A 26,867-nucleotide genomic window follows, 5' to 3' on the forward strand; every position below is an offset into this window, starting at 1 on the left:
AGCCCTCTGATCTCTGTCCCTTCATTTAACTGCAAACTGTTATCACCAACCGCTGATATTCCTAATTTGATGTCCTTATCAAATTGCAAACCTGCCAGCAAAGATGCTCCTGCCCCACTTTTTCAAATGGATCCCATTTCTCGGTTGCAGTCCTTGTTCTTTAATAATGGATCCATGGCTATACAAGTAAAAATGTTGCCTGTGAAACCAGTGCTACAGCCAGCTATGCATCCACTAATACTTGAACCTTTCCTCTTCACCTGTAGATCAAAGAGAATACTGGGGCTCTTGTGTTCTTCACTTTTGTCCCCAGTAGTTTGCAATCTCTCTTGATCTACACTTCTCTCGGCAGTGTCACTGGTGCCCGCATGAATGAGCAACAAAATGGCAGCAGTCCAAGGGCCAAACATAACAGAAATTTTTTAAAAACAGTTACATCAAAAGCTGTTTGTTCTTTCTCACTTTATTATCCTTTCAGCTTTTTTTAGAACCTTAAAGTTATGAGATTGTGACAGATACAATTAATTTTCAATCACTCCTCCTCTAGTTACTTGATTTCAAAAGATAATGTCATTATGTGTGTATCAGGTAATGGTGTTCTCTTGCTGTTGTTTTGGCTCTTCAATCTACCATCACTTTGAGAGGAAATGAAGGTATTTCCCAAGCAGACTAATGGTTATTTCTGGAGCTCCTAAAAACACCACTGTCTGCTCCTCGCTCCCCGTTCTCCATCCCCCTCCCCCCAACAAAACAAAACCACACCAAAAAAACCAAACAAAAGCAACCACCAAAAAACAAAATACCAAAACCAAACAACAATCCACACTTGTTTCTACTATTAGATAACAAAAAAAATATTAAATTTCCAAAGTGGTATTTCCCTTCAAAATGCTAATCAGATTACCCAGCTGAAACCAAAGGACAAAAAAGGCTCATCATCTGTACTAAAAATGGTTTCCAGTATTATCTGAACACCAGCAGACAGAAGTTACAGAACTCAGTTATACATGCAAAAAATATATTTATGTAATGCATTAATGTAAGTGCACTATATGAACCAGATGTAAAAACTAAGAAGTTAATGATCAAGATTTTAAAAGACTCACCTTGAGGATCTTACTTGCTTGTCCAACTTCTTTCGGCTATAGCATTTTCCACAGGAGCTGACTAAAAGCTAACTGATCCTACTAACAGTTTTACTCTTTGTCATCTGTTCAGTGCTCTTATCCTGAGCTTCTAGCCATGACTTAACACCTGGAGTTTCCACTCAAGGCCATGCTGCCTAACTTCTTGGTTCATAAGGGGCTCTAGTATGAAGCAAGACAATTTCCATCTGACATGGGAGGTTGGGGTAAAGCCATAAATTAGGTCTGGTTAAAAACGAAGTTTTCCTCATAACCACATCGGGCAAACTGGTTGATTCAAGTGTCTAGCCACGCAGAAATACCACAGGCAGTAGAGACTACAGGTCTATTACTGTAAATGTCAGCCACCAATGACACATCTGGTGTATAATGAAATAACATCAAGTGACTTGCATTTAAAACAAGCATTTATACGATACCGACAAACCTTGTTGTTGAATGATTCTCAATCAGGTACCAAGCAGCAGAAAAGTTTTCACTAGTGAAGTCAGCACTCATCCCAGGAAACAGTGCCTCTAAATCTTTTTGAGGAAATCTGCCTCTGAAAAATGAACATTCATTTCTTCAGTGAGACATATTCTAGCAAACATCTTACAATTACAACTATCACATTAAAAACCAACCAACCAACCAAAAACCCAAATGCAATCCACACAAATCATGTTCCAGCAAGACGTAAATTTGTATCTCACAATGACATTACATTTGGTATTACAGACACATGTAGCATGACTGGGGAAAAAAAGACTGAAATTTAATCTAAGTAAAACTAATTTTACCATTTTGTTTTCACCATTACACATTTGACAGAAGTATTGCCCATACAAAATGCTTCTAAAGAAAGAACTGCTGCCTTCAGAAAATGGGACTAGACAGACTCACCATCATACTACTAACATTCAAATTCAGGACCACTACTGCTGAATGTAAAAGGTAGAGTTGACTTTGAATAAACAGGAAAATCAGTACACCAAGCCAAGTAAAATAAGACAGAATATCCTCTATAAACCAGGAACCAGTATCTATCTAACTTTAAGATGACGGGACATCACCAGCTTGACAGCTTGTAAGTGATCTCACACCATCATTGTCTATTGGTTCACGTGCAGCAGAAATCCCACGGAAACACAAAGGAAGACACACGGACCATTCTTTCACTATATACAAACACTGACATAAATCCCAAGTTAAAACCATCCTCTTGCAAAACAGAATACACTGATCTGTCTGTTTATAGCACACAAAACATAAAGGAAAAGTGGGCATGTTTTCAGTTAGAAAGAGTGTGTTTTGTTTGCTTTTATTCAGTCCTACGATGCATAAAGATAGCATGTGAGCTAATTCCTTGTGAAAGCAGATTCTCTACAATTGTACAAGTAGTTTCTAAGATACTCCTACAGAAAATGTATTGCATTTATTTTTAAGTCAGTGCAATAAAAATATTTAAAGCACTTTGAGGAAAACACAACAATCTTTATCCCTCAGTCCAGACACACAACGCTCAGCCATGTTCATGCCACCACGCACTCTGAGTACATCACCAGGTGCACTCACCACTCTATTCTTTACCGTCAGCTGCATCTCATCTTCAGAAACTAATCATGGCAAAGAAGTTCACTTTTGGTCAGCCCTGAATTGGTCAGGCAGTTGGACTAGGTGATCATTGTAGGTCCCATCCAACTGAAATATTCTATTCCGTTCTAAAAATTTACTGTGTCATTTTTGGATCACACCATCAAACTCAAAAGTCAAAAAAATCCCTGTCTGATCCTCACAAGCTTGATGAATTCTGCTATACAAAGGACACTGTACACAAATGTAAACCTGCTGTACTTTGCATTTGAGATCAAATGTGGGCAGTTGTAGCAATCCAGAGTCAGCTATTGGAATTACACTTTGTATGTATGAAAAGCCATTTGAATGGACACAAAAGCAATTACTTATTAGTTTTGGTTTTTTTTCTGTAATATAAACATATTTCAAGATAGCTAAAGCCATTTTTATAAAAAGAAAACAGCAGATTAAGTGAGGCAAATCTAAAGGCAGGCACATTGAAAAGTACAATTATACAAAAACAAGAGTTGTTTTCTGTGAGTTTCTATTCATATCTAAATGGTCATTAGCACAAGCAGGTACAAAGGACCTACATACATAATGACATGGGCCAGAAGAGTTTCATCAGTAGCACCTGATTACAGCAGGGGCATGAAACAATACTTTTTAAAAAGAAGCAAAAATAATAAATGAGATGCAAGGAAAAGTGATGACAGATATGAAAAGCAGAGAGACAGGGAAAATAGTGCAAGAAAAATGTTGCAAAAAACCCCTGAGGGTCCCAACATTTCTCTGTGTTCAACAAAAAAGTGATATCATCAATATAAAAACTTATAAAGATAAGTAGTGAGATTCAGGATTACCAATGGCCTTGAATTTCATGAATGCCAGTTAGTGAGCAGAAAATGCTGATGGAGGTAAGAAGGTGAAGAAAATTTCAATTTATCCTTCCTTCAAATAAATTCTAAGATGTCTTATTTTGCATTCAAAGTAGTCAAAAGTGCATAGTAGGCACATGATTCTACAGGACAGTACTTCACATACAATACATGGCACAGCTGTCCAAAAAAGCTTTTTATTAAATCCACAAACGGTAGCATCTTTGTGGTCAACTACATTTTTAATGCTAAAAAACAAAAACAATAAAAAATTTTCATTTATCTCAGAAGATATTCAGGACTTCAGTGCAAGCCCTATATAAGTGCATTCCACAAAACAGAATCAGAATTTTGTTCAAGTTTTTCAGAACTTCAGTATATTTTTCTCAAAAGCCAAAAGAAACAGACATGACACCAAAAGCACACACACTCAACAAATATAGCATTACCAAATGCTACTTATTACTGCAAGATTGTAAGATATAAGCATGATAGCTTAAGCTTATGCATGAGCTATACAGTTCCACAAGGGTGGGGAAAAAAACCCCTATTTTTTTTATATATATATATATATATATATATATATATATATATATATACACACACACACACGTTGAGATAAAGACCAATAATTTAGCTAGGGATGTAATAAATTCCTGCAAATGAGTTTTGTCCATAGACAGTGGGACAGAAATGAAGGGGTTTTTTTAGTTTGATGTTTGACTGCATTGAAAAGTTATTAGGAGCTTTTTTCCAGCAGATGTATTTGCACAGAGCCATAAATTAGCAATGCGTTTATGGCTGCTTTTATCTGTGCAGACATATTTTAGACATAGTCACAACAGAGTAGAAACATGAATGTGAATGTGTGCGGTATGTTAACAATATGTTATACTCTATAGTGTAGTATCCTTATTTTTATCATAAATTTTACCAGTAGTTTTTCCACTAACAGATATGGGGAGCTTGGAATGACTTGCCACAGCTGTCTTCACAACAAGCTGCTCATTAAAAAGTTCAAACTGAAAGCAACTGTATTTCTAAAATGTCTGGCCAGATGTATCTAAAAAGAGACTGACTCCACATACGCACTAGTTTGTTTCATTAACTTCCATTAGTAAGTTAAATAAATAAGTCCTTGGAAGTTGTTCTCATGAAAACTTGCTTACCGTTTACTTATAAACAAGCACATATGTGACTCGAGAAAGTATTTCTGTTTTACTCATTTCAACATAGAGTAAATTTGAACTAGTAGCAAAAGCTGAGGTCATGCTGACATGCAATGAAATTGTTGATAATTTTTCTGTTGATTTGCTCATTATATAAGAGTAGCTTCAGGAAGCAACTCCAAATACTTAATCATTGATTAAAAAGTAATTACTGTAAAAGAAACTGGGAACCACATATGAATACAGAAAACCTCAGATAAAGAAGGGAGAAGTTTACCCATCCATGATAACTCTACACATTTCATTACTTTTACAATTTTAGCAAACACATATTGGATTTATATAGCAGAACTTTCTGCTAGGCAGACGATTTTATTTAAAACAGAACCAGATCTGGTACTAGACTTATAGTAACCATTTTAAAGTAGTCTTATTCATCCCTCAGCAAAAAATTTGAATATAAAGGTAATTAAGATTTCACATACTGTTTATATTAACGAGAAGTATAATAAAAATAAATTTTGTTTCAGGCCACTATACACTTCCACTTCCCTCACACATGTTTTGAGTATATCTAATACAGCCATGCAGTATTAGATGTAGTGGTCTTTGTTTTCACATAAAGGGCATACGCATCTACTTTGGATTCCAAATACGTAGGGTGCAATCAACGCACTTGTGCTGCATGTGCCTATCAATACAAGTCCCTCCCTCCACTACCCCAAACTTTAGGTTCCATATAGTCTGACGCTCAATAAATCTATTTTAACATCACAGCATATATTGGCTCTTACAAATTCTGCTACTTAACTTGTGCATATACAGAGCATTTATATTCTCCAGAGGTTTAAGATTAGTTGTGATCTCCATGGGTAAATCACAGCCTCCAAGCAATCAAAATTGAGTAACAGCAACAGAATGCAATGGATACTAATGAACAGATCCTGACTATGAATATAGCTTAGCAAGTTCTAATTTTTTTTGTAAAGATTATTTTGTTCCCAGAGTTACAGGATCTCATAGTATGCTTTTCAGCATACATAACCATATTTGCAGATTAAAGGTAGGTCCCAAAACAGGATACAGTCACCAAAAGGTAACTTGAACCTCAATTCCACATGAGTTTGTAGGTCAAAAGGAGCAACTTTAAATAAACACAGATTCTGAATAGCAACCAGCATAAACAAGCTCCAGCTAGAGCTGCTGTACACTCCCCCATCTGTCTGGTACCAGACCCCAAGAAGCAGGCTTTGTACCAGCTGTACTGTGTTAATAATGCACGCGAAAGACCCACATAAGGGACCCTGGAGTAGACTAAACACAACAAATCAGAAGGTGTTAACAAAGGTCTTTCCAACAGCAAAAAGACAAGGATGGACCCTGGCAATTCCTCCCTAGTAGCATTGGCTTTATCAGAAACAACAAAACGACAACTGCATTTGAGAAATGGCAGAATGTGATAAGAGATATCTACTAAGATATTATAGGCTGGTAGCTGTAACTGATGCATCAGCCTTACAAGCAGTAAGTATTACTGTATTTTTTTAACATCATAAAATTAGGACTATGTACTACTATATACTGCATCTCCCTCACACAGGTTTGACAATTTTTCTGCATGCATCTCTGTGATAAAAGTCTCTGCAAGTCCATCATATTCAAGGGTGAAATTCCATACAAGCCACTTAAATAAATACCAAAGCCTCCAGAAAGTCTTTTCCCATCTTACGGTAGCAAGTGGATATTTACCATTAGGTGGCAGCGCAAGATCATCTGTTCCCTCCTCCCAGACCAACTCTTTTGGAAGCTGGCGTGGGAAGAGGGAAGCATCTGTGTTGAGTGGGTGGATACAGAAGTATGTGGAATGTACTTAGCATGTCAGCATTTGCTTTCATGTACGAGATGGATCCACCATAATGGCCTCTGCTACATGCAAAACAACAAGCACTATTAAAAAAATTTCTAACCACCGCTAGGTCTGACTGCTGTTACTGCTTTGCAGAGGATGGATTTTCTTAGTCAGACAGAGTAGGCAGGGAAGGTAGGGAACCTTTGATTAAACAAGGGCTTCTGCAGTAGGGAAAAGTATGTGATACATCTGAACAAACAATTCATTCACAAATCTTAGATAGATCTAAATTTTCCACCAACAGATTTTAACCAGTGCCTTCGCAAAACAGGCATCACATAGTCTCTCCCAGAACTGTTCAAAATTCTGAACAATCTTACGTTGCTACCAACCTGCTCTTGTAACAGCTCTAAACTGTGAAAACCAACCCAAGTACTACAACATCGCTGTCAAGGTTAGCATTTTCACATCAAGTTTCCACATTTCTCATACTGAGGTGACTACTCTGCATACTCTTTTTCTTCCTGCAGGCTATTCAAGCCTTCTGTAAAAGTTTCTGGCGACATCTGCATAATAGCACAGCCAGGAATATTCCACGGGGAGGAAGGTGGCACAGATCTACTTTGCACTTAAAGCCAGCATAAAGATGGTGACAGAAAACTAAAGCTTTCTATCAGTCTTTACTCTATTCTGAAAATGAAAAAAAACCTAGAACTCAAAGAGTATTTTAAATACTTATTTTCTGGTGTGAATGAAAAACTTCATAGCATATACACAATATGCACTAAGTGACAGCAATGTAAAAAACCCCTCATCTAGTTGGATCAGTTCTGTGATTTAAAAGATGAACAAGCAACTGTTAGCAAGGCAGGAGAACAAATGTGTGCTAATGCTCTTTTACAAATACATTTGTGACTTAAAGGATCACTGAAACATAATAACCAGCAAGTTTCACTACAATATAAATTATTTTATTGTTTATCAACTGAGATTCTTAGTTAGCTCTATGGCACAAAAACAATTAATGCTTGGAAAATATGAAGAACTTATCAGCCAGAAATTATGTATACTTAACACTTGTTAAACTTGCAGGCTGAAAGATGATGGCTTGCACATTGTGTATACATATAACATTTAAAATATCTTGCCTACGCCTATGGAAAAAACAACCACGAGGATGAGTGTATATCCATAGCTCTTGCTTTGCATCCTTGCAACATTTGAATATGAATAAGAGAATTACAGAGCATATTTTGAGTAGATATATTACTCCTATGATATATCTACAGGCAGTATTCAAATTATTAATAGAATATGTTAGACCCACTATTATCTATTTCCCTTAGTTCAGTTCAAACCTTTTGTTCACTTAAATCCCAGTCACATCCAATTAAACTCCACTCTTAAGTCTACGGAGTCAGAATAAATATTTTTTGTCCTTGTGCTTGCCTAATGGTTTAATGAAACACTGTACTAAAGCACTTCTGTTCATTACTTACAGGATCTTTTTTCTAGTATTTCAGTGTCCCATTTGTAAAACCTTGAAAACACCCACCTGAATGATTCAAAAGCTATGATTAATTTTTAAACACATTTTAATTGGACAAAGTACCATAAACAATGTTTAAAAAGCCATAAAATGAACTTCTACAACTAAGCATAACCCATTTTAAAAAAACATAGTATCACAACAGATAGATGATCTAACTCTTTCCCATGCTGCAGATTTGTCTTTTCTAGCTTGCATCAGAAATACTGTGACCAGCAGGACTAGGGAAGTGATCGTCCCCCTGTACTCGGCACTGGTGAGGCCCCACCTCAAATCCTGTGTCCAGTTTTGGGCCCCTCACTACAAGAAAGTCATTGAGGTGCTGGAGAGAGTTCAGAGGAGGGCGATGAAGCTGGTGAGGGGCCTGGAGCACAAGTCAGATGAGGAGCGGCTGAGGGAGCTGGGGCTGTTTCGCCTGGAGAAAAGGAGGCTCAGGGGAGACCTGATTGCTGTCTACAGCTACCTGAAAGGAGGTTGTAGCACGGAGGGTGTTGGTCTCTTCTCCCAAGTAGCAAGTGATAGGATGAGAGAAAATGGCCTCAAGTTGTGCCAGAGGAGGTTTAGATTGCATATTAGGAAAAAATTCTTCACAGAAAAGGGTTGTCAGGCATTGGAACAGGCTGCCCAAGGAAGTGGTGGAGTCACCATCCCTGGAGGTGTTTAAAAGATGTTTAGACAAGGTTCTTAGGGACATGGTTTAGTGCTAGAGTTAAGTTATGGTTGGACTCGATGATCCTGAGGGTCTCTTCCAACCAAAGTGATTCTATGATTCTATGATTTGCTGATGACCGACAGCCACTTTCTAGAGGGAAGAGCTCTTTCTCTCTTTCACTCTGTAGTCTACCCACTTCCTGCCTTCTCTTCAGTGTACTCCCATCTAGCTTATCCCTAGCCTATTTTCTCACATCTGTTTTTCTCCCTGGTCCTCTCTTTAAATGTTTCATTTGTTTACCACTATTTGCATAACCAATACAAATCACTGCCTTCCTTTCCCTATCAGCCATCATGCTGTAAGGGTTGTAATTCCCACCAAGTCAGACTAATGACAAACACTTCAGCTTCAAAATTAAAATACAGCCAAATTTACACACATTTAAAAATAGTTTAAAGAAGCCACAGGTATTAATAAAGTAGCAACGCATTATGCTGCGGAGTCCCATGTCCTTGTATACACAACTGTTCTTCATCACATTCGGCTTTCTTTTCTTTTAAAGCATCTCAAAATCCTAAAAATTTTAATCAATTCTAGCGACAAATTATTCCCATATCTAGTCATGGTTAATGGTAATATCTTGCCTATCCACTCCCTTTCTTAATTTATAATTGCCTTTTTTCACTGCCTTGTACAACTGCTCATTAACTCACCTATCCCACACATCAAGCATTTGCAAACGTGTGAGTTTAATTAAACTATATGGTGTTAGAGATTATTTTATAAAAGTAATCATCACATTGCTTCAATTTTTCAACTAAATTACAAAAGCTTTTCCATTGGGGAGACACAGAATGTATTTAAACAGAGAATGTTCCATCTATAGTCATAGCTATTAACACAGTTCTGTCACCCACAGCACAAGGGCAGACCAGGCTTTTCCTCTCTTTCCCTGTCTTTCTCCCCTCTCCACAACTTACTCCTCAAACCCTCTACACAATTACTTGTTATACTAACTAGTGTTCCTTCTCTCAAACTGGTCATTTTCAAGAGCAGTGCTTGCCGTAATCTTCATGCTTCATCTCCAATGGAGATCAAACAACTAGGCTTGATATTATGCTTGCCCAAAGATTTCCCTATTTCCTACCCCCCAAAAAGGTTCTCTTGTATTTGTATTTACATATTTCCGACTTTTTTTTCCACACAAAACCTGAGGTTTCATTAACCATGATATTTTCTAATGCTTTCAGATGAAACATTTAAAATATAACACAGCTGATTTCCTATTTAACAAACGTCCAAAGAGATGACTGTAAATTAAACAAATATTAAACTAATGCTGTTTAGGTTTCTAGAAGATAATTCTTAATCTATCACAATGACACTGTCTTAACTGTAAGAACTATACATTTAGGTTATGAAGTCAAATACCACATCAGAAGTTTTGTTAAAAAAAGAACAAATTAAAAGTAACTGTGTCATAACCATGGTATTTACAGAAAGAAGTATTGTGAAAAACCTATAGATAGAGGACTATGCAACAGAACTAGTTATCTTGATTTAAATCCCAGATTAAATATTGGAAAAGGTTCAGGGGTTCAACAAATATAGAATTAAAGCAGAGAAAGTTAGTTTTAATGTCAGCCAGTCACAACTATTTCTTATAATGTTTGAGAACATACTATATGGGCTTTGAGATCAAGTGCTTCATTGAAAAAGTAACTAGACAAAATTAATATATCATCATTTTAAAGGAGACTTGCTACCATGAGGTTGATTAAAAACTTAGCTTTGTGCAATGCCAATAGAATATATCACATGGACTAAAGAACTACAAAAAAAAAAAATCAGTGAAGAAACAAACCTGAGAACAACTGTAGGTAAAGTTTAAAGTTTTACTAAAGCCCATGTTACTCTTTCATCAGTATTTGCATCATCACCAATACAATAACTTTATCATCATTAATTTTTTATAAATAGTTGGTAAAAACCTTAAGAAGAAAGACTACCATGTAGACTGAGAAGACAGAGTTGTCAAGGAAGCAACAAATAGAGAAACACAGTCAAATATAAAAACATATATCTAGGATAAAGGAATTCAGGCCATCCGTACGCAATAATAAGCAACCATGCCAGCTGCAGAAAGTAGCAATTAAAGAGAAATGGCTAACAAGCCACTCACTACTGGTTACCAGTGCAGCACTACAGTAAAAAGGATTATCTTTTTAATATTATTTTTTCGTTGGTTGTTTTTTTGGTGTTTGTTTTGTTTGTGGGGGTTTTTTTGTTTGTGTTGTGGTTTTGGTTTGGTTTTTTGGGTTTTTTTAAATTATGAACAGGGTAGGGAGTGTGGAGGAGAGACAGGAAGTCTTCTAGTAAGATGCTGGAATACTGTCCACAGTCCTAGAGTCCGCATTTTATCAGGGTTGGAAAACTGTAGATGATGAAGGATGTACCTGTCAGATGTTATGTAAGAGGCTAGAGAAAAATACTTACAAAGAGACAAAAATCTTGAACTTATTACAAAAAAAAATGGCTTAGTACTTTGAAAAGAAAAAAAAAAAAACCACAAACATATTCAAATTAGGCAAAAAATGCACAGCCAGAGGCTGGAAGGTGATGATGGACCCACTAGAAATCCAAGACAGATTTTGGGCAAATGCGATTTCCCCATCAGAACAAGGTAACAATGTACCCTGCAGATTTTCTCCAATGCACACCCCCTCACAAACAGAGTATTCAGCACATGAGACTCCTAGTAATCATTTACTCTTAAGTAGCCTTTGGTTTTGGTAGAGCCGGTACTTTGATAAAGAGAAATATCATTTCTGATGCTACTTCTAGGAGCTGGGCAGGTTTGGAGCTCTAAGAGTGTCCCACTCAAAGCCCTCTAATTCCATTTATCACTCACTATAAAGTTTTGATTTCAGAAAAAAATGTCATAAATTCCACCATACTTATGAACCAAAGTAAAGAAGTCTGTGGGCTGGAAAACAGTATTAAAATTTCAATAAAATAAACTACTTGATGTGGTATAATAAATCATATTTTACAGTCCAATTTTACCAACAGATAGCAATCTAAACATCCTTAAAAGCCCCATGAAACTCAAATGCAACAGTAACTATTCCATAACTACAACGTACCCAAAGCCTTAGGTTATTTATCAATCCTCAAAATCTAAACATCACTGGGGTTGAATATATCAGGCTTTCAGATTATCTACAATTCTAATTAATGATCTAAAAATGAGGATTATGAAGTAGGATAGAATGTGCACCAACAACTGTTTTGAGTAGCAAATAACATACCAACCGCTAATATATGTATGTATTTTTAAATCATTCCCTGCCCTGTAAACCACTAAACTTTTCTGGAATTCACAAAAGCACATATAGTGAAAACCAGTAAAAAAGTGGATTAAAGGCATTTGGTACTCACTTGTCTATCTCAATACCAAGCGGATTAGCTGGACGTAGGGACAAGGGGGGAATCCCTTTGTTCCTATCAGTGCGCATGTCATAATAGTTCATTTCATCCACCCAGACAGCAGACTGATCCAAGATACCTAGAGAAAACAAAGCACAGATCCTTAAAACAACAAGGGCGGTCCAGCACCATCAACTCCTACCATACTGAATTAATTTGAAAAATCCTGATAAATATAAAATGCATGCCTAGGTAATATACTGGAAGACGTATGGCAAAACAACCTGGATGCAATTAGGCTAAATTATTTTATTATAACTGCTGAAAAGGTATTCATGGCTGGGCATCAAACATTACCCTCTTACAGAGTACCCAGTTTCACGTACATTAAGAGCATTTTCCTGATCACAGACCATTAGTATTTTTAATTCCTCCAAGTCTTTTGGTATTTGTCCAAACCTCATCATCCACTACTTTCAAAACAAGCAACTACCTCACAGTCTTCTTATTTGCATATTTTAGACAAGATTGCTTTTCTGTGCCACTTGCTAACCAAAAAGTAAGTGAACTTTGGCCACATGCCAAGCTGGATGACTCAAAGGACATAGGACTGACTTTTTTTTCCCCCCAAAGCCTTGGCACAGACAATGCATACAAGTGAGGCACAATAGGTCTTGACCCTCAGCCAAAAATGCAGCCAGCCATATTCTTGGCCATCCCCTTCTTTAACACACCCATCAGATACTCAACACCAGAAACTACCCCATCCCCACACTCACCCGTTTTTTTAAAATACCACTTCTCTCCCATCACTGAAAGCCTTCCTGTGTAACATTTGCACTTGATTCACTTTTCTATTATTAACATCTTAGTACAGCTTGGGAGAAATTGCGTGTTATTTCACTGTCACTGAATCTTGGAGAACAAAAGCCTAAAACAGTTCTTGTGGGAACCCCTAGGTTAGAAAAGATAAATATCCAACTTCATCAATGAGGTGTTCTGAAAGAAACATTTTCAATCCAGAGGGTATTTAGGCTGGATTCTAGATTAAGCAGAGGTCCTAGACTGCCTGGCAACATCATTTCAATGGTTAAGCATCTCATGAGAAATACTTAAGACTTTCCGTCTTGCAGGATGGTTTGAATTACAAATAAGAAACGACACTGAGGACTCAACTTTCTTTAAAGGATTAGCTGTCAGGTCAGGATTTAGGTATAAAGCTCATGAGCTGGTTATATTTTGTATTTATCTAGTACACTTTAAAGTAATTACTGGATCTGTTATGAATTTTTTTAAAATTTTAGAAGTTTAGTGCTACTAGCTACAGAAGAATAAAGGGCTACTTTTCATTAGTCATTGAGGGTTTTATCAGGATATTGAAATGGGCGGATTAATTTCACATATACCATTACTTTCTATATATATATATAAGCACATTTTATTGATATACTCTGCTTTTTCTAGACAATTGAAGATCGTCCTGAGGTGGATCCATTTTAAACATACATTTTATTTAAAGAGGCACTCAGTCATACATTTGTTTAGCAAAGACGACACGTGTGAATTTGAACAAGAAAAATACCTATTTTTTCAGGTTTTAGCAGTTTGAAGGAAACAGTTGAAGTTCCTTTGCCACCAGACTTTGTAGTGACAATAATGTCTCCCTTGTCATTTTTAGCCTGTCCAACTCGACACACAATTTTACTGGCAGACATCCATTCAGCAGTTAGCAGACAGTTGTGCCCACAGATTGTTAAACCTGGCAAAAACAAAAAAGAAATACCCTACTGTGAATAGAAGTATCTTTTGAAATTCTGCAATGCAAATACACTTATGATGCTTCATATATTTTACATAAATATATGCCCCTTCTCCAGTCCTTTACAGCCAACTACAGTGAGAGTCACAAATATATTTTTCAGATATTCCCGAGGTGGCTTCAGGTCTTTCATTCTAGTGACACCTCATGAGACACATGCAGTGCTGCTTGAAGCTTATTTGAATCTCTTCCACCAGTTATGGGCTACTGTAGCTTTTACTTCATGTTGTACAATACATCTTCTGTCTGCAAGACACGTAGACAACTGCCGTTCAGTACTGCATTTACATGAAACTTCCTATCAAAACTGTGTGCAAAAAGTCTTTCATAAATTCACTCCCTATGAAGGGGGACGGGGGGAAGGGGAAGGGAACACCTCTTAACACTTAAGAGTCAAGGTACTCCTTAATATAAGGTCCAAGGTTTCCTGGAATGTCATGTCAAATCAGTCTGACCAGCTGATCAATCTGACCAATCAATCTGATCGATTCTGGTCAGATCAGGACTCTGGATGCTAGAATAGATGGATTGTTTCTTAGATCTCGAACAAGAATTTCCATATTCTGAATTGGAGTTTTGTTATCCTGAAGAATTGGCAAGATCTTAATTTCTATAGTATTGATTTGCAAAACGACTTCATTGGGTTCTTCTTAAATTACACCCTTACCTAGAAACGTTTTGCCTTATGTCCAAAACGACAAGGCCATACTAGTGTGTAGGCTATAGTGAAGTATAAATTAGTCAGGCATAGCAGATCCTCCCCAGTTGGCCTGGCTTTTGTTTTTAATTTCTAGAAATCTCTGACCAATTTAAAAATAGTTACAGACAGAAAAGGGTCAGCATGTGTGGCTCAGTACCAAGGCTTCACACTTTTTCCCCACAAGTTAAGTCTCTGACATTATACAGCAGACAAATTTGGCAGTTTTCATAGTTGTCAGATGTAAAAATGCCTTGCTCCCTGCCAAAAACTATTTTGAAAATGAAAACCAAAAAATAAAAAATAGATAGGGACTGAATCTTATTAAAACTGAAAGTAATTTTACTTAGGCAAAGACAGTAGATTTCTTTCTTAAAAGATGCCTGAATAAAGGGTGGGGGATGGGGAGCAAAACAGAATACACACACAAAAAAGCCTTAAAAGAAAAACTTATTTTGGTTGTTATTTATTTGCAACATTTTAACCAGGTCAGTTTTTGCTTTTCAGAGGGGAATAAAGAACCACACAATTATGATGCACGGGTTTTAACCTCAGGTTATATTATTGCATCTCTTCTGGTTTTACGGTAGCAACTTCTCTGAAGGAAAAAAGATTGCAGTAGGATTGAAGACTAACTGAAATCATTTGTCTGAACCATTCATAAAGAGGTTTTCACCCTAGAATTTCAAAGGTCTCAATTCAGGCTTAAATTAAGTAATACTTTAAAATCAACATCTGAGCTATAGCAACTTAGTAGGGTAAAATTTTTTGAACAAGTGTTTTAGAGATCCTTGTATCAATTACTGTCTACTCAACAGAGGTTCTTGAGCTTTAGCTCTCAAGAGAACAAGATCACAAGATCTGACACTTCTGAAATGAAGCAGAACAGCCTTTGTCTTTTAAAAACACAGAAAATAGTAAGTCTCTATTAACAGTTCATATACCACACTACATATAGTAATGGCACAAGCCAATGTCTAAAACAAAGCCATGTTAAGTGAGACCTTTTAGTAGTACAGATACATTTTTTTTCTCCAAAAAGAGAAAACTTCCCTTTAAATAAAATTTCATTTTAACCTGTTGCATGGTACAAAGATCTTTGAGAATGTCATACTCAGGTTCCAGCTTTTATGTACCTTTCAATAAATAGGCACAAGCAATTATGTTACTGAGACTTTCCAATTTTGGTTAAGTTTAAATATTAACAATTTTACAATGCCTACAAAATAGAACTGCAAACATCTTAAAAGACAAACTAAACCTTGAGAGCGTAAGTGTTACCGGTATATCCTAGATTTTACTTTTTGTACCATGAGCTATAGAGTTACAAATAAAGTTTATTTGGTTTCAAAGATACAAAGAGATTACCAGAAGGCGCTCTCTTAAATGAAACAAAAAGGCATATTCTTGTATTATGTGATATTCTTTTTATATATATAAAAAGTTTCTTGCTTTTCATTTTACTCTAATATATCTCAAATAGCAGACTAAACTTTGTAAAACTCTCATTCAAACTTGCTTAAATCTCATGCCTACAAAGGCTCACTTTTGCAAGTATTTCTATTCAAGTCACAGGGAATATTTACATGTCTAATCTAACCATGAAAAGAATTTTTTACATGTCTGAGGCCCTAGCCACTTACTGGAGAAAGCCTAAAATTGAGCTAAGGAAAAAAACCAAGGCAATCTTTTTTTTTTTTATCTCAAAGCATGAGACTATTAGCAGCCATGTGTTACAAGAGTTACTCCAAAAAAAAAAAAAAAAAAAGAAAAAAATATTAGCAGTTGGTCAGCCATAATACCAAGGCACAGTTCAGGAGATGTCTTCCTTCCAAGAACCTAGCATGGATGACTTCTAAGAGGATCATAACAATGAACCACTAAGGTTATCCAAGTACATCAACCACACAAATACACAGAAATATACTCACCTCTAACACCATGAGTTATTTGATTGTTTCTCAACAAAAATTCATTAGTGTAATGCAACCTTGTCTAGCAGCTCAGGAAAATACTACTTCCCTTTTCAAGAGACAGCAAACTGAAGCGAAGGGGAAAATTGTAGTAGCTTATGCTTGGCTATAAAGTTCCTTGTGGTGGCCAAGAATGGAATTCGGGAATCTAGGTTTACAGCCATGAAGTGAAACATTGTTTCTAGCAAAGCCAAACAAAATACCAATGGACTTCAGAGGAGTCATGATTCCACAACAAATTAGATAAGTTGTCTCTAACATGAATACTGGAGTATGCATATGCTTAACTTACAAAAGAAATAAGGGAAATTCCAGTAGTTACAGTTAACTTGGATTTCCAGAAGTTTTTACAAAGTCATTCTTGAAAGGCTTAAGAAAATTAAGCAGCTATAGGATATGAGCCTTAAATGGACAAATAGTTTGTTAAGATAGAAACAGGGCTACAGTAACTGGTGTGTTTTCACTGAGGAAAGTTTCCAGAAGGTACATACTGGGATCACTTATGTTCGATATATTCATAAATGACAAGATAAAGAGGTTACAAAGTTTGCTGATGATATTAATTTACTCAGAATGTAAAGATTGTAAAAAGTAGAAAAATGTGGAAGAGATCTCATGAGACTGAGTGGATGAACTATAATGTAGATGCTATAAAATAGTAGCTGAAATTCGGTGAACAAAGACATGATACACACAGGCAAAACCTTAAATTCACAGATGACAGCCTCAACAAGCATTAAATCATGGGACTGTAATAGAATAAAAAACCATCAGCTCAATGCTTAGTAGGAGCTATACAGAAAACAGAATCCTATGGAAGAAATACAATACAAAAGCGAGAGTACAGTATCATGGCACAGTGCATTCACATCCTCAATAGTGCATGTAACCAAGATGATTTTCACCCACAATTGGCAGCGAAACCAAAAGAGATTCACTGAAGAGCAACAAGAAAGGTCAAAGACACATACAGAAAATTTAAATGTGCTAGGACTTTTCAGCCTGGGAAAGGGGTAACAGAGAAGTGATAATCAAGATGTGTATGGTCAGAAGAGTCAGAGAAAACTGCTTGTTCCCTCTTTCAATGCCACAGCCATGACAATCCAAATGAAGTTACCATGTTAAAATGAAGGCAGCGAAGGAAATGGTTCTTCACATAATGTGAAGATAAATCATTGAACCTGCTTTGTCGTAACTGTTGCAGAGATACAAAATGACTTTTACATTAATTCAAGGAACAGAAGCGCTCAGTGACTTTCTCAATCCTATCAGAAGTGTTTTCAATATAAAGTCTCCATGCTGAAATTCTCAATGCCTGGGAAAGTAAGAAAGGAGCATCTCGTTACATCTATCCTCTTCCAGTACACTCTCATAGGTATCCACTCTTAGTGTTTAGCATGGGATGTTAAGTCAGGTTAAGGGCTCATCTAGCAGAGTATGGTCATTTTGATTAGTTACACATTGAGCAGCATCCCTCAATTTATGGATTCAAGCACCTATTTGTGAAAAGGGCATCCCTCATACCATGCAACATGGACTTCACCATGCAAAAGAATTATCTCTGATCAAATCCTAAATGTGACAATCTACAGTCTCAAAAGAAGGGTTTTTGTTGGTTTTTTTTTTTTCAACTTACCTATGAGGTCCGTAGGTCCAGTCCCCAAATTTTCTCCTCTAATTGTCACTTTTGTCCATGAGATGCCTTCATTGGGAGAGATGCCAGTTACAAGTGGGGGCTGCCGTGCTCGAGACATGATGACTACTCAGTTACTGAAAACTGAGTTGCTTTTATCTGTTCAGCAAGAAACAATCATTTAAAAACAATAATTACATTATGTAAAAGTTATTTAAAGTCTTTTAAGCTGTTCTTCTAAAATGGTAGCAAAACATGAATGTAAATACGGAACACCACTCTCAAAGGCTTTTTTGCCACAGTCATAAAACAATAAAGAATACTTACATCTTCTTTGTACTTCTATTATTTTTAATTAAGTATACCTCTAGTTCTGAACTGCAAAGAAAAAGTATATTCAGAAAAACACTAAACCCTTAAAATGCTTAATGAAACTAAACATACACTCCAAATCACTTATGTCAGAATCAGCCTATTCAATCCTCTATTAGAAAGTTATTATTGTATTCCTTAGAAAGTTTAGAATTGCTAAGCTAAGGAATAGACTATGATTACATATTGGGACAACTTCCCCGTCAAAATTAGACTTACTGGCACAGTCAGTCACATGGGAAGAAGCCCCCAGCATTTATTTGTATAAAGCATCAACATTTACATAAACTGAGAAAAATCAAAACATTACTTACAGACACTACGCTGGCAAAGAATATCAACAAATAATATCCCAACAGATCAGCAAAAACATACATAAAATTATCAACAAAGCACTTCCAGAAGAATATTCCTTTGCACCTGACATCAGGAATCAACTCAAACCAGTTAAATTTCTGTGATATAAACACCAATATGGTAGACATGTTATGCAGCCTACATTTAGTTTACTATGCAACTGATCACAAATTCCTATAGCTTATTAGCAGTTTCCTTAGTGCAGCTCTGTAGCTACAAGAAGCAGATGAGTATAAACTGAAGCACATTAGCTCCCACCAACTTCTCCACATTTCACCACTTACTAAACGTAGAGCCTGCCCATAAGTAGACAGGTCCTACAAAAGTCATAGAAGTGGCAAAAGCATTTATTTTAAGGACTTGAATGGTAATTCTGCATTACCTATCCCATTTCATGACCCTTCACAGAATCATATAGAATGGTTAAGGTTGGAAGGGACCTCTGGAGATCATCTAGTCCAACCAACCTGCTAAAGCAGGTTCACCAAGATCAGATCACACAGGAATGTGTCCAGGTGCGTCTTGAATGTCTCCAGAGAAGGAGACTCCACAACCTCTCTTGAATTCTTCTACCAAGACACAACATCATCTTAAATTCCTAGTAAAAAAAAAAAAAATTTGGTATTCTAGAACTTCATAAAGTTGTTATGATCAGTTTATAATAGGAAGCCATCTGCATTGGAAAGGTAAGAACCAAAAATAACCTAGAGGAAATGTATTTATTTCTAAGAAGGAGAAGGTTATGCTCTGGCAAGCAGAGTCCCCTCCTTCCTGCCCTACTCCTATGTCTTTTCCCAAAACTGTTTTTTCCCCCTCATCTCACTTCAAAACTGAGGCCAGGTCCTAGTCTTGCTTTTTTCCCCCTCTGACTTCTTATCCATAAATTCAAGCAGGGAAGGAGAGGGGTGTTAATATCCCAATTCTCTTTTCAGATCTGGATACCCTGGTAATTCTTCTTCCTTACCTCCCGTTCCTTACCCCGAGCCTTCTTGCCCAGACAGCCCACTTGCGCTACTGTTGATCCACTTCCTTGCCACAGGTGAAAATGATAGACCGGGTCTTCTGTCAAGATCCCCAGTGCTGGAGTCACCAAGCTTGCCCATCTCTCCTCTCATCTGCACTGCATTCAAAGCTATATTACCACAGTATCGCCTGACAAAACAATGGGCAGCACAATAGAAATAAGCTTCCCAGTTCCTGTTGCTAAACCTAATACTGGAGCAATCAGAATCCGAAATTACAGGTGAAGTTTTGCTTATTCCTATACTATTACAAGATACAGATGCACAGAAGTTCAGACCTTTTGGCATCTGAAGTCTCCTCTGGAGTCCTATGCAAAGGGGATGTTAGAGAAGAATCAGGTGTCTAAGTTTACCTAGAACAAGGAGGACAGACTGCACCTATTCCTCATGATCTTATCTATGTAGTTTTTCCAGCTTTTGCCACAGATCTGCAGCAGAGCTCAAAGATTAACAACAGTTGTAAAGAAACAACGGGTTTGTACCCCCCACACACCTAGTCAACTTCTGCAGGAAGCAGCAGATACCAGTAAAACAACTTCTGAGCAATTCTTTCATGAAGTTTTATCAGTAAAGTGTTACCAGTAACACAGATGTAAAAACCCATCTTCACGAGCTCAGTGGTAATATGGGGAGGAAAACATCTTGAGGAAAACAAGTAAAATAGAAGCTTACTTTGGCATTATTTGTTTGATTATCTACGCTCTCCCCCGCGCGCCCCGCCCCCCCCCTTACAGTTCCCTTGCATTGCAGTCATTGTTTCTTTCAAAATATTAATACCTAGCACACAGGTAATTGGTTTGAATCAGCACCAAAATTCAAAAGTAATATTACAACATATTTTTCTGGATTTCAGAAATTGGCACTAGATCTCCCTTCATGATGAGCTGAATAAATGTAATAAAAATGCTGAGCCTCCTGACATCTAATATTTCTTCTAAAGTATTTCCATATTTACTGCAGAATTGCTTTAAAATACCTCACTGGAATGAGAAGACCACAGTAAATCTCAACACATTACAAAAGCACTGCAGCACTGAGATTCTCTATTATTATTATTATTGTTTTTAAACAGCACTTGGTTTCATTTATTTCAAAGAATAAGTGAAGGGTCTTATGGAATCTAACCTTACTACAAATATCAAACAAATGCTTGGGAGCTTTCAATTCATTTATAGTATTTCCTTTCCTCCTTCTTATGACAAACATGTCAATAGTTAAAATGACTGAACTGTTTATTGGGAAGCCTAGCCAGTATACTACCATGGCCCAAAGCAAGTTTTCAATTTTTTAAAAAGTCTTTAAGGCAAAGGTGAAAGAATAATGACATTTTTCATTTTATGAAAAGATATAATATAATTAAGAGCTTTTGTTGCAATTCTATACATTGCCCTGAAGAGAAGTTCTATTCTTTACAAATAGGTATTATGTATAAAATAATAATATATTTTAAAAGCAGCCTTCTTACCGAAAGACTGGTTCTTATTCAGATTAGGGAAGATTGCATAAAGACAGTTTTCCACACAAGACATTTCCTCAAAGGAGCCAGGCTCACTGAAGAAGTGTTAACAAAACTATTTTTTTGCAATGCACAATTTTCTATGCTAACAGAAGTCCCTTTTCCTGTTCCCCCTGCCCCCCCCTTTTCTTTTAAAAACTTCATTTCCTCACAATATCTCTGCAACAGTTTAACACGGATGACATCTGTTTGACTGCTCTCATGATCTTGCCCATATTATTCTCTCTATTATTCTGTCATAATTCTTGTTATGAAAGTGCAAGGAGTTAGCCTCTCCAAAGACCACCTACTACAAAGCCATCTTGAAATATGCCTTTCATAAACATCACCTTTGTTCATACATGAGCTGCTCAAATAAACTGTCCTCTCATGAAGGTTTCGTTCAAAAAAAAAAAAAAATTCCAGATAATTCTGAGCATTACAAGCTTGCTAAAGAGGGGACATCTTCATTCTTTATCTTAAGAAAAGCCACTTTATAAACAAATAATGAAGAAGTGAAATATGGCCCAACGTAAGGGAAAATCCAAGTCTAGTTGCTTTTTGGCTTCTGTAAACCTGCAGTTGGTTTAAAACAAGAATTCTTAAATAGGTTTCCCCATTCAACTTTCAATGGTGAGCAGAGAAGAAACACAAAATAAAATGCCAATAGCTACTGTACCTGTGCTATAAAGGAGAGCATTGCTTACCGCTCTGGAAGATGTACCAGAATATGAAATAAGTGAACGAAAGAAGTTCAGGATTTAAGGATATTAAATTGGCTGCTGGGACAGCATGTAACTTCGGAAGATGAGTAACAATCAGGTGCCACCTTACAAATTTCACCAGTGGAAAAATTAGGAGTAGAAATGTTTTTAAAAGGGGGTTTTGACTTATAAAAGAAGACAGCAAGTTGGTTCCAGTGTCTCAAAAATCAAGTTAAAGTTTTCAGTGGTGCTTTGTGACAGACACTCTCGGAGGCAGACAGACTCAAGGTCAATGGAAGTGCCATGGTCATCTAGCAAAGGGAATCTAAGCTGTCAGGAAGGGAGGAAAGAAAAAGCCTATTTGTCATGGCTGGGAAAGTCTAAGCTACAAGCAAGCACACAAGTCTTCAGGTATCAAATATTTATGTGTTCTCACTCTCTATATATGTGACAGATTACAATTTTTAAAATGTTGAGGCAGGAACAGCTGGAATGACTAAAGCATTGCTCATATTCAAATCACAGTATGTCTCAGATGTTGTTGGTTGTTTTTAAAAAACAAACCAGCCTGAAACCAGTAGGTGAGGTACTCCTGTCACACTAACATCACAGCACTAAATGCTTTCCAAATTAACAGATTTATGAAACACTCTTTTTTAAACAAGTAATAACTACTCAGATCGCAGAACCTAGATGATGGCCTTTTCACCTTAAGCTACACAAACTTGTGCTTCTACCAAATAAATCTAATAATTTGTTTCCACTAGAAAACTCAAAGAGTACTCCGAGTAAAACACACTATGACAGAGTCAGTGAAGGGACACAGCAAATGACCCCAAGAAGGACAAGAAAGTAAAAAGCTTCCTACATGTTTGTACTCAAAACCATTACAAAATGATGAAAACCACTATTGCAACCTTTTCTGTGCTTTATCTTCCCAACAATATAAATTCAGACAGACAATCTACATAAACCAAGATTTAAAAGCACCCAAAAAGCAGCACTGTGAAAATAACTGACATTTATTAACCCCTCTGGAGATCTTCAGTGCCCTAGAATTTCCACAGCCTTCAACACTGCATTAATAATACCAAGTCCATTCCTGCAAGCCTGCCAGAAAAGACTGGGAAGTGAATAAGCTAAACAATGCTGAAATTCCAAGTGATATTAAGAATCTATGCATGTTTATTTAAATAATAAAAGAAGACTTGTCAATTTAAACAAGAAGTGCTCACGAATCTTACATTTGGTGGGGGGGGAGGGGGTGGAAACTCTTCAAAACACCGCTAAGCTACTTATAATGAAAAGATGAACAAACATAAAAAAGGGGGTAATTTCACCATCACACAGAAATAACAAAGCCTCATTTGTCTTGCCCTGTCATATCCGGCATGTTGATTCAAGCCAATATTAACACTGACAAACATGTTAACCTACAGGACACCATCACACGCCAAAATCAATTTGGGAAGATGTGAAAGTTTTGAGATGGAGAGGGTAAATGATGAAAAAAGACTAGGAGTATTAAATGACATAATACGATGCCTTTCTCTTTTTAAAAAGGCTCCTGGATATTCCAATCAGTCATGAAAGGCATACTAGAAATTTTACTTTTAGGGTAGCCAAGGAATAAGCGCAGCACTTTTGCATTCACAACAGCCATACTCGCATATTTCATCAGTATCTCAGAGGTCCTGCTTTCCTTAACCCAGCAAGGTACATCTTCATGGCTATACATCTTGAGAGAGCGAAAGCAAAATAATCACAGCACTCAGCGATGCCATTAACATTTCTGAGTCACAAGGGATTAAAAGGCTGGACCCGAGGCAGATGCTGCAGGAGCCCTCAGCAGAGGAGTTCAGCGCACGACGCAGCCTGGGCTGCAGCTGCGAGGGATTGACAGCGCTAACTGGGGAACCCAACGCAGGAGAAACTCCGGGCACAGTTCCGGCATCCGAAATAAATTAAAGTAAATAGTGGTGCTCTCTCTCATCCACCCTGTTCGCAGCCTCTGGGTTGAGCCGGAGACCACACACCGGGACCACACAGCACCAGCTGAACTCACTCGCACGCAACATCTCCAAGCTGTCACTCTGCTGAGGTACGAGGAGGAAAAAGGGGGGCAGGAGTGCAAGAGTGTGTGTGTGTGTTTAGAAAAAGCTGCTTGCTCTCCCCTCCTATCATTACAGCTGGTTATGTTTTGTGTGGTTGGGAAGGAGGGAAAGAAGGGAGGGATAAAAAAAGACCTATAAACCTCACTAAGAAAACATACTGGTCTTGGCCTTTTGTAGTAATGATTTGCACTCCTCCTGTACTAGTTTAGTAGCTGATGAAGGGCTAACAAAGCATCCATTTAACATCAATTAACCTTCTATCTATCACATGCCAAAAAAAAAAAAAAATAATCTAGACCAGTATAAATCTATTTCCTTGTACATATTAAATGACAGCATCTTATCAGTTGTGATGTACTGCATATACCTATATACTGATATATTTTTACATCAGGAATTTTGACAGGTTAATTATTTGGCGAGGGGAGAGATTCCCCACAAAGAACAATTAACCGCACAAATGCCATTACAACATCAATATGCTGAATTTTTCCACAAACATTCCACTGTAAAATGAAGCTCCAGTCATTAGTACCGTACACTATAAACAAACTGAAGGAAATTAATGAGCCTACATATGACACTGGGTTTGTGACCTATCAGCAAAAAATAAAAATAGCAAGCCTCTAAAAATAGATTTAAAAGAACATTAATCTATAATACAGATGAAGAGAGACTTTTAAATTTGGACTTGTGTGGGGAATTCTTTGTTTCCTTTAGTTCAGAAAATCATTTCATCTGCCAATTTTATCACCTATTCAAACAGAAAAAGCTGAATAAAACGTTTCAAGAATTTAAAAATCTATTTTAGTCAGTCTACTTTAAAAAAAAATTCCCTTTCCCTCCAGTCTGCTACCATGAACATACATACCTCCTCCATCAAACTCACCAGCACATGAATTTAATTTAATCCACATACACAGTCTGAACAGCCGAGAAACACACAGTCACACATTCACCTCAGCTCAAAATCTATTTACCTAAAGGACAATGACAATTTCCAAGTGCCACTATTACACAATACTATCAATATCACAATAAACTAAATGTCAATATTAGCCCTATAAACTTGGATTATGACATTTTGCTGGGGAAAACCTTAAGAAAAAATTCCTAAATATGTTTCACCTTATTCAATACATTTTTTTAAAAGTTACATTTAAAGTTCCATAACTTCACACTGAAAATAAGTCATTCCTTCAATGTATTAATCTGGTCTACATGCTGGTTTATACCAGTTCTTGAATGAACAATTTTGCTAGAATACTACATGTTACAGCACCTATTCATTACCAAGACTTAAGTCAAATCAATTTAAGTTTTCTGAACGTCTGTTCTGGTCGTACTGAACTGGCTAGAAAAGGGCGATAGTGTAGAAGAAAATGTAATTTAAGAAAGTCTGCACACAGATTTTTCTCCCCTAAATTTCCACTATTTTCATTATAAATTTCATTACAACTCCCCAGATATTAAGTCATCTACTTGGTTAAAAGCTTCTGTATTTATTATGTGACACATCGCTATAATCTAGCAACGTTGTGAAGAAAAGCCTTAAACATCTCTATATAAACATATATAGAGAAAAAAGTCAACTCAGCTTTACACAAAACCATATCACAGATGGCCATAAATCTCCCATTAATTTCTAAATTCTCACAGAGCAGATGCTTTCCTACATCTGCTTCTACCTCCAGCATCCAGCAAAATTTGCTTCATCTAGAAGTCATTTTCCTTACTGTCCACCAGTACGGTCCATCACTCTGTTGTTCTAAAGTTATCCATAAATTCCTGTGCATTATTTTAGATATTAAGAAAATGGTAAAGAATCTTAATATCCTCGTCATCCCTCTATCTCATGTTGTTCACAGGCAGAAATTCAAAAACAATAATTCAAGCATCAAAACCTTTCAAAATCGTTTATGCAAATGCATTCAGAAAGATCCAGAAGTTTAGAAAAATAAACGAAATAAATCCCAATGGGATGGAATTTTTTTTCCTACAGAACCATAGATTTTTTTTCTAAGCCCTGTAACTATACACGTTATTCTTTATAAAAACATTATATAACCACTGTAATTACAAAGATCACATGGTTGAAGTTTTAACTTGGGTGCTTGTAGGCAGGACTGCAACACTAAGTTTAACATTTGCAGTGTGACTTCAGTGGTTCCTTTTGTTTCAAAAATATTTAAAAGATGAGACATGTACTTGTGTTACTTACACTCCTGTATTTTTCATGTTCTCTCCTAAACACGACTTTCTGGCCCCTGCTCTGGGAAGTACTCAAGCCATACACTACCGCATATTTCTCTATTCATACGGTCAAACACACACTCAAGTATTTCACTGTGAGAACCTGTATGCACAGGTATTTTTCTGTCATATTTCAGCCTGCTTCTGCTTTACATACTCTCAGTCTTCATTTCCACTAATCCGTCTAAAATCCCATCTCCTGT

At 36.7% G+C, this 26,867-nt stretch overlaps 1 protein-coding gene across 3 annotated transcripts in view; it reads right to left on the reverse strand.

Annotated features, from left to right (window-relative positions):
- EXOC2 (exocyst complex component 2) overlaps positions 1–26,867 on the reverse strand; it is a 131,094-nt gene that overhangs the window by 99,209 nt on the left and 5,018 nt on the right. For 2 of the 3 annotated variants that reach the window (XM_065628310.1, XM_065628312.1), the window contains exons 2-5: positions 18,351–18,506; positions 13,808–13,984; positions 12,238–12,364; positions 1,573–1,686 (exon numbers count right to left, since the gene is read on the reverse strand). In XM_065628310.1, coding sequence (XP_065484382.1) covers positions 1,573–1,686; positions 12,238–12,364; positions 13,808–13,984; positions 18,351–18,468 — 536 coding nt within the window. In that variant the 5' untranslated portion in view covers positions 18,469–18,506. The remainder of the gene's footprint in view (positions 1–1,572; positions 1,687–12,237; positions 12,365–13,807; positions 13,985–18,350; positions 18,507–26,867) is intronic. The other variant, XM_065628311.1, reaches the window with a different exon arrangement.

The sequence above is a fragment of the Caloenas nicobarica genome, chromosome 2 (genome assembly GCF_036013445.1).
Source record: "Caloenas nicobarica isolate bCalNic1 chromosome 2, bCalNic1.hap1, whole genome shotgun sequence".
Lineage (NCBI taxonomy): Eukaryota > Metazoa > Chordata > Aves > Columbiformes > Columbidae > Caloenas > Caloenas nicobarica.